Genomic DNA, 13,098 nt, shown 5'->3' on the forward strand with positions numbered 1-13,098 from the left:
ATACATATTGTATGTGCGTATGAATTGTTGAATAAATAAACAAAGTTTCAATTAAGTAAAAAAAAAAATTATTTTAAAAATTCAATCATGTCTGATTTTTAAAAAAAACTCCGGTTTACCATTTCCCTAATTGTTTTTCATATAACGTTTCGTTCTCCGGTTCGCTTCGCAACTTCCTGTTTGCCCTTTCCACAAAATTATTTATGTTCCCTGATTATTATTGCCTTTCCACGCTTTATTGCCAGTAACTTTTCAGCCCACCCTCGCATTGAGTATTTATGGTAACAACAGTTGGAGCGCGAGTATGGGAGGGCCGATTCAAAGGTTATTAGAATACTTATACTCTGAAATAAAAATTATCATAAATGACGATCGTTAAGGAATTTGATGGATGCCCTTAAGCCGATGTAAAGGTGAAAAAAAAGCGCATTCAAATTAATAAAGTAAACAAAATATTTAAAAAACAACCACATAATAAACCTTCTAGAGTGGCACGAAAATGACCTATTCTTAGATTTATGTTTGTTGTTAACAGAGATGAAAATGTTGGAAATATAGAAAGCTAAGCATTTACATGGTTAGAGATCTGTCATTGGATGAAATAAGCGATCGTTTTATACGCTGTGTATCATTTACCATCCTGCATATCGGTAGTTGACTTCAATATTCACACACGGCATTTTTTGGTTCTTTATATAAGCTTATTAAAAATATTTTATTTACTTATTTTGCAAACCAATAATTATATTTCAGGTCTATATATAAACATTTTATTTTAAATTAAAACATTTTTTAAAAGAAATATGCAGGTATCATCGATTGTGATATATCGAAAATACAAATTATTGCTGATATTCCGGTATTGCATGCATCACTTATTTTAACCAGTAAATTTTTTTTTTCGCTACAATAGGCTAGGAGGCCCAATTACAGTGGTGATTTACAGCGCAGAACACCTAGGTTATTTTTTTTCTAGTTCTTTCTGAAAATCAGACTTGGAATCTTCCGTGTGTGAGTCAAGAGTCCTAACCACTACACCATGGAGGCCGACCATTACTCTTTTCCAAGGATAAATATCGCTAGTTTTCTCGACACTCTCATTATGTATATATTTATTAACGCTTAAAGAGCTTTTACATAAACATAGGTTATGAACCATTTACGAACACAAGAATACTTTTGTTTTATGAAATAAATAAAAAAAACAAAGGCTCAATTATTATTTGAAAAAAATACATCTAGTTTTTGATTATCGGTGTCTTAACCTACTGAAAAGACTTCCATTCCGTGTGCCATCTAGATCAACAAGATATAATCTTCTGTTTTACACAGAAAACGCGTCAACAAACTATTTGAAACATTCTACAATACCTTGAATATGCGACCAATATAGCAATAGATTTACCGAGGCTGATATTTTTTGTGACAATGTTTGTTAATTTAGGTCGAAAATCATAGAAATTTTGAGAGAAACAGATATTTCACTTTGTTTTTGTATACATTTTTTTCATTTCGTTTCTTTTACATTTATTTTATTTAACGTGAAAAAAATTATTGTATTAAGTGTAAACAATTTTTTTGGTATGTGCATGAGTGTCCTACACTAATTTACAAAGAAATTGACAATATTTGTGTAGATGCTGTTTGTTTACCCAATAAAATAAATAAATATTAAATCTCAAATAAATATGACGCCTCATTGGCCTCTTAGGCATGTTGAAAAATATACATTTTACCAAAGCAGGAACAATAAAAAAATTATTCATGACTCGACTATTATACAATCGGCTATTGACTATATAATCTGTAATGCTCTTTTCATGGTGTTGAATTGGTTTAATTCCAACAATTTATTATAAAACGAAAAAGATACTAAGTGTTAATAATTTGTGACACGTAATGTCAAAAAAATGTTGAGTGTAAAACTTTAAGACAAAGAACTGGATCTTGTGGATTCTACTGTATTTTCGGGCATAAAATGAGATCCTTAGCTTCAATGGGGTCCGCATGTAGCTGATTAATCGAACAGACTTAGTTCTGCAGACTACGCTGTTAACACGAATCGACATCTTACTGATGTAGAAAGGGCTAGATTAGTGTATTTTAGTTTATTTATTTATTTATTTACATACATGAGTTATTTGTACATTATTTAAGACATACATATATTCCAACTCCATGGGACTAAAAGTCCTGTTTTGAGATGGGACTAGCAATTAGTTGACACAGACACATGAGAATATTACCACAAAAATAGGATCAGAAACTTATTTTTTTTTTTTTTTAAATACATATAAATTAATAATTAAGATTTTTTTATTGTTATTATTATGTAACTTTGTTAAATAGCTAATTTAAGGCATGTTTCACATTTTGTAAAATGTTTCCCTCGGCACGGGACACCCCAGTAAGGGAACATTATTTTGTATATAAAAAAGAAAACAAACAATGTAAACGTATAAATAAATAAATATATGGCACATTAATATGGTAAACAGTAAGCTCAAACATTCGGAAAATCATCGAAGAGTTTCCTACTCAAATCCCTCCCACTATGGAAAATTTAGTCCTTAACTACTTTCTTGAAAATAGTTTTGGTCCTTGAGAGCTTAATACGCTCTTCCAAAATATCTAATACTCTCGGAGCGAAAAATGAGATATGTATCTGAGCAAAAGTCGTACGGGTTTAGGGTATGCCATAATTCATGTTCTGAAAAACCTCGTACGGACATTTTGCTGAGACCTCTCCTTATTGTTTGACCAGAAGTGTGTAGGTGCTTCTTTTAGGTATAGTTGTTCCATATCCAGCACCTTCATGTATAGGAATAACTGTTCGGACGGGTATGTTGGAGGGCGCCGGAATTATGAGCGGCTTGAAAATGAATGCCGCACAACCCCCCCAGCCAGCTATTCCATAGGTTGCCGTGAATTGAAACAGAACAAAATACACACTCCTGAAAGTGCCAATATCCAGAATGTATCTAAGAGAGCAGAATAGATGGCACAGCTTTCTCAACCTAGAGTTTGACCTCAACTGGACTTGAGCCTCCCATCGCAAATTCTTATCAATGATAACAACAAGGTATTTTATGGAATCTACCCAATGCAGAAGTTGGTATTTTTTATTACAGTAAATTCTTAAATCATGCGTATAGCTTGGAATTGAACTATTATTTAGACAAAACGTTAGATATTTCGTTTTATTGATATTAAGTGTAAGAAGATTATCATCTTGCCATTGATTAATAATGTTTATTCCACAGTTTGCTTTCTGAAAGACAGATTTCTAGTCACCACCCTCAAATAACAAAACCGTGTTGTCAGCAAACGAAGTAATTTACCGGAATTATTTGTTTCTCAAAGAGAGTTTATGTAGACTAAAAATAAGATTGGTCTCAGGACGCTTTGTCTTACGGTATACTGCTGTGGAGAAGTGCTACTTTATTCTGTTTTTGTGCTGCAGAAGAGAGCTATTTGAGCAATTTACAATATAAGTCCCAGAAAATCGCTTAGAGATAAGTTTTAAAAAAATATTTTGACTGTCTCATGTCAATATATTTAAAAAAAACTTTATGTATGTTCATAAAAATATTGATGATTTTGGGAGAAACATAGATTCTATTGGTTCAAAACGAGAAATAAAGATATATTCTAGTTGTTCCCACTACTAGACTGTATTTTTTTTAAAAATATTTTGCCTTAAACTAGATACAACTCTACAACTAGGTACCTCTTGAAATCTAAGCTTTGCCAACATAAAAATGAAAAATTTGGTCAAGCACAGGCTGTTTAGAAAGAGCTACTATTGAGTCTAAAAATATATGCAGGACAAGACAGCTAGGCATTAGATTCGTGTTTATTGATTGAAAACTATTGATTTTTGTTTGTTGATTTAAATTTATTCATTTGTTACGTTTAATGAACTAATTGTTGAATCGGGTTGTGGTCCTGTGGCTAGTGTCTTAGACTCATGGACCGAAGGTCTGTGGTTTGAATCCTACTTTACCCCAACTTGATTCCATTTTCTGATAGTAAGTTATTTACAACTCGTTGAAAATGGCCTTCAAAATAAAATATTTGGGTAAAAAAAAAAAAAATTTTAAAAAAATTAAAGGGATAATTTTATTGACGTGTATAAGAGATTCAATGAATCCTATTTAATTAATAAACTACTACCACTACAATTTTATACAAAAAAAAAAACAAATTCTATATTTTTCTTTTATCACTAATTTTAAGTAAATTCAATGCATATACGAAAAGATAAATGTTTAAATTGGCTCGCGGTGAATGCAGTTTAAAATGAACCGGATAAATTATTGTTGGATTTTTAAATTTTTGTTGCAATGGGTAACATAGAAAGGTGACCAAATTAAAAAAATTGAATTCTTACTGACTCCTTACCAATAAACAATATGATGTTTTGTTTGATAATATTGATTTAAAATCTTGAAAGTATAGTTTTTGGCCTCATGGTGTAATGATCAGTGAGTTTGGCATGAGCAAGAGGTCTCGGGTTCGATTCCCAACATGGTCGATTTGAAATGTTTTTTTAGAAAGGTGTTTTCACACTTGAATATTTCATAATCCCCGGCACTTGAAGCGTAAGACTGATCATCTTACCTTTAAATAACCAAAATGATAAAGATTCGCTACGATTGGTGTAACAATGCAGTGCCGTTGCATCATTAAGTGCGAAAATAAAATGATAATGTTTTATATAAAAATATTATTAATACAGTATTTTGATCGCCCAGTTTATCAAAATGATGTATTTTAATGGTTACCTAAATTTTTATTTTGTCGATATGAGCACGGTTTTTTTGCTGCCGATGTTTTGTGGCTGCATATTTATTTGACAATCAAATAGCTTCATAATTATATATGGAAATACTGAGAAAAATATTGAAAGGAGGGTGAATGCCGGGAATGGAGTGAACGGTGTATTTAAATCAACCTTGTCATATAAGTGTTTATTTTAGAAGGCTTTTAAAAAGTTTTTTAATCCCTTTGGCAAATAACTCGTATCCAATCAATATGAATCCAGTAGGTGAAATTTTTTTTCTATCTATTTTTTAAGCCCTATGCATCATTAGGTGCGGAAAGGGAATGATGAAAAAGTATAGTTAACCAACACCCGTGGAAATATTTTAAGGTAATTTTAAAAGCAACTTCGCTGATCTGAAGTCCTTTTCATACTTCAGTAGGTTATGACATTTAGTACATTAATCAGTAAATAGTGTGTTTTATTGATTAGTTGAATAAATAAATATTTTAAGAGCCCTTTTTAGAAAATTTCTCATTCTGAAGACTTTTGCGTTTACTCGACAAGAAGCCAAAATAACTTTAGATTGTCAAAAAGAAAACTCTTGTAAGCTTTCCTAACAATTTTCCCTATGAGAGTTTCAAAATATATGAAAAAATATTTTATGAAATCAAAGATGCTTCAAATGTTTTATTTACATTATAAAAATACATAAATAATGTTAACAAGATTTTAGATTTGTCTTTTTCGACGATGTTTTTATGTATGTTGTATTGGTAAGCATAAATTTATTGAATTTTACATATGAACGGATTGAATTTTTGATTCCTTGGTTATCAATATATTACAACAGAGATGAAGAACATTTAATACAATGAAATATATAAGTCCAAGCATTTAGGGGGATTATGACTTGTCATTGGCTGGTTTTAGTGGCCACTTTACACAATGTGTAACATTAATTTACTTTATTACTTTATTGTTTCATTGCTCCAGTACTTCTTCCAACCAATTAAACAATTCATTGATACCGAGACTGCATAGGTTAGGTAACACTTATGGAACGGCTGCAGACATTCTGTCCAATTCTTTACCATCTCATAAGTCCACAATATCAAGTTTATTTGTAGCTGCTCGTCAAACTATTATTGACAATTCAATTTCATAAATTAAAAAAAATACTTACTTGTTTATTTTTATTACCTTATACTTTTTTTTAATATTTTTTACTATTATATCAAATTGCACTGTAGTATTGGCAAATACGCATTTCATAGATACATATTTTTATTTCTTTTTTTTTGTGATAATTTATGCTTGCTTGTTTATTAATTTAACTTAAAAATATCTTTCTTGCTTACCGTAACTTTTTATTTATTGTTTGCCTTACAAAATTTATTTCATAAGCTTATATCTTTGCATTTTTCGTTTATATGCTTACTGTTTTTTCTTGCATACCTTTGTTATTGGTGTTTTTTTTACTTTGTAATACTTTTTATTTTACCCTTTCTAACTAATTTCACATATTTTTTCTGTATATTCTGTATTTATTATTTAGTATGTTAGCATGTATTTTTTTATTTTTTTTGTAAATGCCTTTTGAACGTTAATAAACAAAATAAATAAATAAATAAAAATGACAAAAACAAAAGGCGATATTTGGGTTCAAATTTGAACACCAGTACGATAAACACTTTTATTCGCTCTAATAATTGTTTTTTCTCTTATTTTTGATAGCGTAGTTGGCTTTGTGTGAAAGAGCTGTGCAGAGCCAATGATGATGACGATATTATTTTAAATGCACTTCCAGTACCTTAATCTTTTCAGTAACAATTCTGTATTTTTAAACTTAACTTAACTTTAATTTTAATATTTGGTTTGAGTTGCCGAGAAATCCGATCTCAGTCAGCTGACCTACTATCGTAGGTATTAAGGACAATGCAGAAACGAAATCAACATCTAAATTATTGCTGACATGCGTGGATATCAGCCAATTCGATAAAATCACTGACAGCCAAGGAAGAAGTTCACTGAATCAAGTTCCCACTGAGATGTAAAGTGAACACTGGACAATATATAAGCAGTGACACATTTAATTCAATTAGTCAGCCTCGGTTACAGTTTCATACAGTTCTCACTGTCAGTTCCAGCACAAAGTCCAGTTCAGTGCTCTGGGACTTCAAGTAAAACATTTACGAAGTTACTCTCTCCGGAACACATTATATGCCATGTGATAAATACACTTCGACCCTCACCATCATTTTCTTCTGTCAATCTTTAATGAGTTAAGAGTTTTCATGCATCCCTTTGAATCAAATCCTACACATTTTATTTAAACGTAATTAAATAATATTGTGCCAAAGCACAGTTTAATTTTGTTGAATAAAGTTGAGGATTTAAGTTGAACTTTTAGATTACAAACTGAAACGAATAACTAGTTTGTTTTATGTTCAAATGTTTTGAGAAATTATACAAAAAATATCTTGAGGGAACGACCAAAAAGTTTAAGGACTCCCAAAATACTTTTTGCCAGATTATTCCTGAAATAATTTTAGTTGAACATATTCCGACTCGTAGAAAATAAAAAATAGCTGTAAAAAGTCTGTAAAAAATCCTGAGGCTTTAAGTAAAAGACAATTTGATAAAAATGTTTTTTTTTTAACATTTTATCCCCCTTTGTTCAAATAAAACCTTACGCTATCGCGCCCGAAGGCCAATGTAAAAAAACAAACCCTTAATGTAGAGCCACAATGGTTGAAACAGATGCAAAAACCGCACCGTTTCGTTTTCATATGTAAAAACTCCAATTAATGATGGGTTTCTGAAACCATACAGAAATATTTTTGTTTATTCAAAGAACAGTTTTTGTTTTTTTTTGCAGTATAAACATTCACAAAAATAAATATTGAATCAAAATATTTTTTTTTTTTAAATTGACTTAGATATTAAAATGAAATATGGTCAAAACAGATTACCTTCATAATTATTCCAATATTATGTACATAAATAGAAAAAGGCAGCATGCGTGGTAAAACGTTGTGTTAGGTTTTTGCTGTATTCCAATATTAATAAATTACCATCAATGTATTTTGCGTAGTTTTGTTTTTTATTAATATTAATTTGGATTTCAAATTTACTATTATGAAGAATTTATCGCGTATTAGGGTTTTTTTACATAGTTGTTTGGTTTTTTTAAAACATACAACGGCGTAAGAATTTTTTTTTTTGAATACCAGTGTTCATGTGCATTTTAAATTGTGTTTTTTAATATCTTCTTTGTGCAAATTAATTTAAATATGGCTATTTTAAGTTTAAGGTGCTAATAAAGTTTTGTCAGATTTTTTTTTAATTAAAAAATAAATACCATTTTTTTTAAAAAAAACATTCAATATGACAGTTTCTGTTCCACATGATTTGTTCTATTTTATATGCTAACAAGGCTTTGAAATGGAATATGAAGATCGAAGTAAGCATTTTTGACACCTCCCTCTGTTAGCGTTCTATCGAGGGGATACAGCTACGAAAGTTGCACGCGATATTTGCACAGTGAACGATAAAGATGCTATGGGTTATTGTCTACTTGATAATTAAATAATGAAATACAAAATTTACTAATTTTGAGTTTTTTTTTATATATATAGAAAAAATTGGACACAACTTATGGTAACATTTACAAATTAGTCAATAATGTATTCTCCTTTATTATTTTATGAGACATTAATTGATACTTCATTATATTTCCACCGTATACTGCGCAGAAATCTTAAGCTGCTTTGAAAGCGATCGCGCCACTTGTCCGTTAGTAGATAAACGCTCAAATTGCTGGTTTGCGGAATGCGTTATCCTTTATTTGCTTTGACACAGAACCCTTAATACAATGACTACAATTACCTACCTTATTTTGGGTTCTGGCACCTTTATTGTTGGTAATTTCTGTCGTGGCAGTCAGGATCAGATCCGATCTTCTGGTCAGGAAGGAGGGGTATTTAATAATTATTGATCGCAAAATATGTTCTTTGCAATTGCGGTGAGAATATAAGATGCACATTTACACTCGATCAGTTCAGTTGTTATTCTGGCGCCGGGATAATATCGGTAACCACGGTAGGCAAATGCAACATTTTAAGCAGGGCCCCGTAGGTAGCAAATAATTTTTTACGCCTCATCCTAGAATTGTGATATGTATATAGGTGTGAACACATTTTTACAGAGTTTATGTGGCGTAACCAAGCAGCTTTGTTCTCTCGATTGAACGCGAATAAAATGTGTCAAAAATGCTCACTTTTGTCTACTAGACATTCTGTTTTGAAGGATTGTAATCAAATAAAATAAAATATTTGTAACGCAAAAGCGAACGCAATGTCATGTAGACGAAAAATGTTTCTTTTGAATCATGGATAACCTCTACATTTTTTTTAAACTTTTGGTGCTCATTTTTAAATTCGGAAAAAAAACGAACACAACTTATGTTAACACCCAACAGATAACTATCTGTTGATGTTGAAATTACTACGAATATTTGTGAATCCTGAATTTCTCAATTAAACGAAGGAAAAATATCCCATTCATAAATTTAAATAGATAAATAAAATTATTGTTATCTTAATATCATATTAACATATTACAACAGAGATGAAGAACATTTGAGAGAAGGTAATATAGAAGTCTAGGCATCTACAGGGCTTATGACCTGTCAATGGCTGGTTTAAATGGCCATTTTACACACTGTGTAACATTCACCATTCTGCCTATATTTGAACATCTATAGCCCTTCAATTCTTTCATCTGTTGATGTTTGTGAAGTTAAAGAGCTGATACCTTTATTTATGCGGGTGAGATTCATCTAATTGAATTATTTCACCTACAAACTAGGCAACGCCTAAAAATGTTATTTTTTCAATTTCTATACTTCTTCATGGACCAGGTGGGTTTATCAACAGTATTTTGAGTTTGTCCAAATTTTTGGATTTATGTAATATGTTAATTTAAACAGCTCCCCAGGGAGTTGAATCCAGTCCTTGTGTACACAAATTTGGACAAACTTTAAATATTGTTGCTTAGTATTATAATTTTAGTTTTTAAAGCCATTGCCTTAGATGTTATTCGATAAAAAAGAAATCAATACATGTATTTATTTTTAAAAAAAATATTTAGGAAAGACAACAGTTGTTGTTCTATAATAATATAAAAAATATAAAATGTTGCATACATCCATTTAAAGTTTTTCACAAATATAATTACAGTACATGTTACACAGTAAAGAGAAAAAATAAAATGATATATAAGACAATAGAAAACAGGCGTTAGAAGGTTAGGGGTGAGGAAATAGAGTGGAGGAGAGGGATTTACATACTATAGTTGACCGATTCAAAATTTTAATATGATACTTGAACATGATTAAAGAAATAACAGTCATCAAAAACTTCAGATATAACTAGAATATTTGATGAGTAATTTTTTTTTCTCAGATACATTTAGAAACACAGACTGAAAAACTTTGCTGAAAATGGAATCGTACTTTTTGTGGTTGTTTCATGGAAAATTCAAAACCGCTTTAAGAAAATTGACAAAAAACATTCTGGGAGGTTAGAAATGCTTATCTTTCTTGGGGTTTCTGGCACAAAGCCTCTTACCACCCTCGCTAGCGAATATTACAAAGGAAATTGTCTTTACCTGACAAGCAGCAGAAATCACACATGATACAGGAAAAAAAACATCTTGCAGGATTTAGGAAGTGATTTATTGACTCTGTTTAAATCACGTCTGAAGAAACATCTCCTTTCTCTTCCTTAATCTCTCCTCCTTTCCTTTTTCCTCTTTCCTCTTTCCTCTTTTTTCCCATTGAGTAATAGTTTCGATTTAAGGTAATTTATAAACAAATACGTTTATTTCTATTTTTATATATCTTTAAATTTTTAATCTTTTTTTTCTATTGAATATGTTCTGTGACTTGAATTATAAAAATATAACTTTTATTTTATTGGTTGGTTGGAAGAAATTGCCATTTGGCAATAAGCCCGCCAATGTACAAATAACATTATGTACAAAAAGTTAAATAAATAAAAAAATTTATTAATTAGTAATAATATGAAATAATCATTTTAATTATTTATTACATTTATTTTGTTAAAAAAACGTAGTCTGACATTTCTTCGTACAAACGTATTACCTTATTTTCTCGCTGGATTATAATTCTAGAGAGACGATTTTTTTATGCAAATTAGATACGAAACATTAGCGTGTTTTTAATGTATTATGTATTGGATCGGTATTCGCTTCGTAACACTTCCTTATAAATTATTATAAAAATTAAATATCGTTATTTTTCAATAATTTAATATTTTACAAGAACACTCTTTTAGTTTCGGGAGAGTACTCTTTCCATCGGCGGGTGATATTAAACTTATATAGTACCTACAAAGTATTGTTAATAGTGTCATTATAGAAAATGTACAAAAAACAAACAAATTAATCAGTCGTGGAACCTAAAGCAGGGTGGTTACACCATTTATCAGGGTGTCTAAGATATAGGTAAACACGGTTTTTCAGAGCCAGACCGCGATACTTCAGAGGGAAATTTCTCATAGTAAGCTTTAAAAAAAATCCCAATATTTTTTTTTTCAATTTCAAAATTGAGTTAATCCTTTATTTCTCGAACAAGCATCCCTTCTAAGAAATTGAAAATTCACTACATTTTGAGATTACATTTTTTTCTACTTTTTGGAAAAAAAAAATTCAATTTTTTTTATGCTTACCATGAGGAGCTTTCCTCTAAAGTTTCACGGTCTGGCCCTCAAAAATCATGTACATGTTTTTTCAGAGTAGTTTTGGCCAAATAATGATTAATCAATTTCAATGATAAATATCCTAAGACGTTCTTTATTGACATTTATTAATAATACAAGTCTGTACCGGAAAATACGGCATGATATCGAATATCTTGGTGATTTAGGAACACACAAAATATTGACGAAATGTCAAACATCCTTCATACACCCACTGCCAGAAGGGGTGGTATTTCTCTTTCTATACCAACAATGTTAACAATGTCACTTTATAATATTACAAGTGAAATCTCAGGAACCAAGTTGCTTCTTTGTTGTAAGAATTTCTTGTAACCCTATGTGTTTAAACACACATAAAGAGGTTGACTTGTATAAAAGTGCAAAAAGAAATTAATTGTTAGTCAAGTATTTTATGTATATTTAAGAACCAAAATTTATTTACAAGTAATTCAAATAGATAAAGTCAAAGAAGGAATCGTGTGTTAGAATTACCACATTGTAAGACGAAGCTCGCACAGAGACATGCATATCTTATAGGCCCAAAAATTTTTAATTCTTTTTTTACTGATAATATTTCATTGATTACAAACTTTTAGAATGTTCCTTCTTTTAAAAAACATGCACTATCCTGGATATAAAATAAAGATATGAACTCTTTTTTCTATGATTTATTTTGTTGCCCTTTAATAATAAGGAATATTTTTTTTTCCTTTTTTAATTAAAATAAAAAAATGCCACATCATATTTTACAGAATATTTTACATTTTCTTTCTTATGTTACACAAAAATTATAACTGCCCATTATTTATTATAGGAGCAAAAATTAATTAATATTTTCTTGTATACCCACAAACAGGCCATGCCTTGTTGGGATTTTTTTATTTACTATTTTTACTATTAACGTGTATTTCATTGCTGTGTAATTATGCTTTATTTTTTGAATACTCTGTTTTATCACTTATGTTTATTGTAAAAAAAAAAAAAAAAATTAAAAAGTAATAATGAAGTTTATTATTTTTCTACTTTCCAAATTTTGAAATATTTTTTTTAATGTTTTTACAGGGATGGCATATTTATATATTGCATTTCATGATACATTGTAATATGTCGATGCTCTGTCCTAAAATTGTGTAATAAATAAACGAAAAATAACTTACCAATCACATTCAGCCTGACTTGAAAATTCCTCGTAGGAGAGTTCTTGTAATCCACCCTACACCGGTACACACCTTCGTCATCCAACTGCACTGACTCTATAGTGAGAGCTGCGGGTTTTGACACTGTCACAAAGTAGGCTCTTGGACCAAAGGCCAAAGGGTCGGACCAATACAAGGCTTTATTGAACGGCCTCCCACGAACGTCAAAACTGTAACAAAGGATTAAACAACGTTAATGGTATTTAGTTTGAAATCAAATAGTTTTGATATTTCTGATAAATTTGTTTGATCGCGCGATAACCAATTAATGTAGTTAAGAAAATAGTCGACACGGTATTTATTTATGCTTTACTGAGATTGTTCATTTAAATTAAACGGATTTAAATTACTC

General features: G+C 30.2%; 1 protein-coding gene across 1 annotated transcript in view; it reads right to left on the reverse strand.

Annotated features, from left to right (window-relative positions):
- LOC148279977 (Ig kappa chain V region 3368-like) overlaps positions 1-13,098 on the reverse strand; it is a 138,494-nt gene that overhangs the window by 64,942 nt on the left and 60,454 nt on the right. The window contains exon 3 of the mRNA XM_088229117.1: positions 12,708-12,916. Coding sequence (XP_088085243.1) covers positions 12,708-12,916 — 209 coding nt within the window. The remainder of the gene's footprint in view (positions 1-12,707; positions 12,917-13,098) is intronic.

This window comes from Micrasema longulum, unplaced genomic scaffold (genome assembly GCF_059751315.1).
Source record: "Micrasema longulum isolate JH-2025_06_02 unplaced genomic scaffold, ASM5975131v1 h1tg000635l, whole genome shotgun sequence".
NCBI lineage: Eukaryota > Metazoa > Arthropoda > Insecta > Trichoptera > Brachycentridae > Micrasema > Micrasema longulum.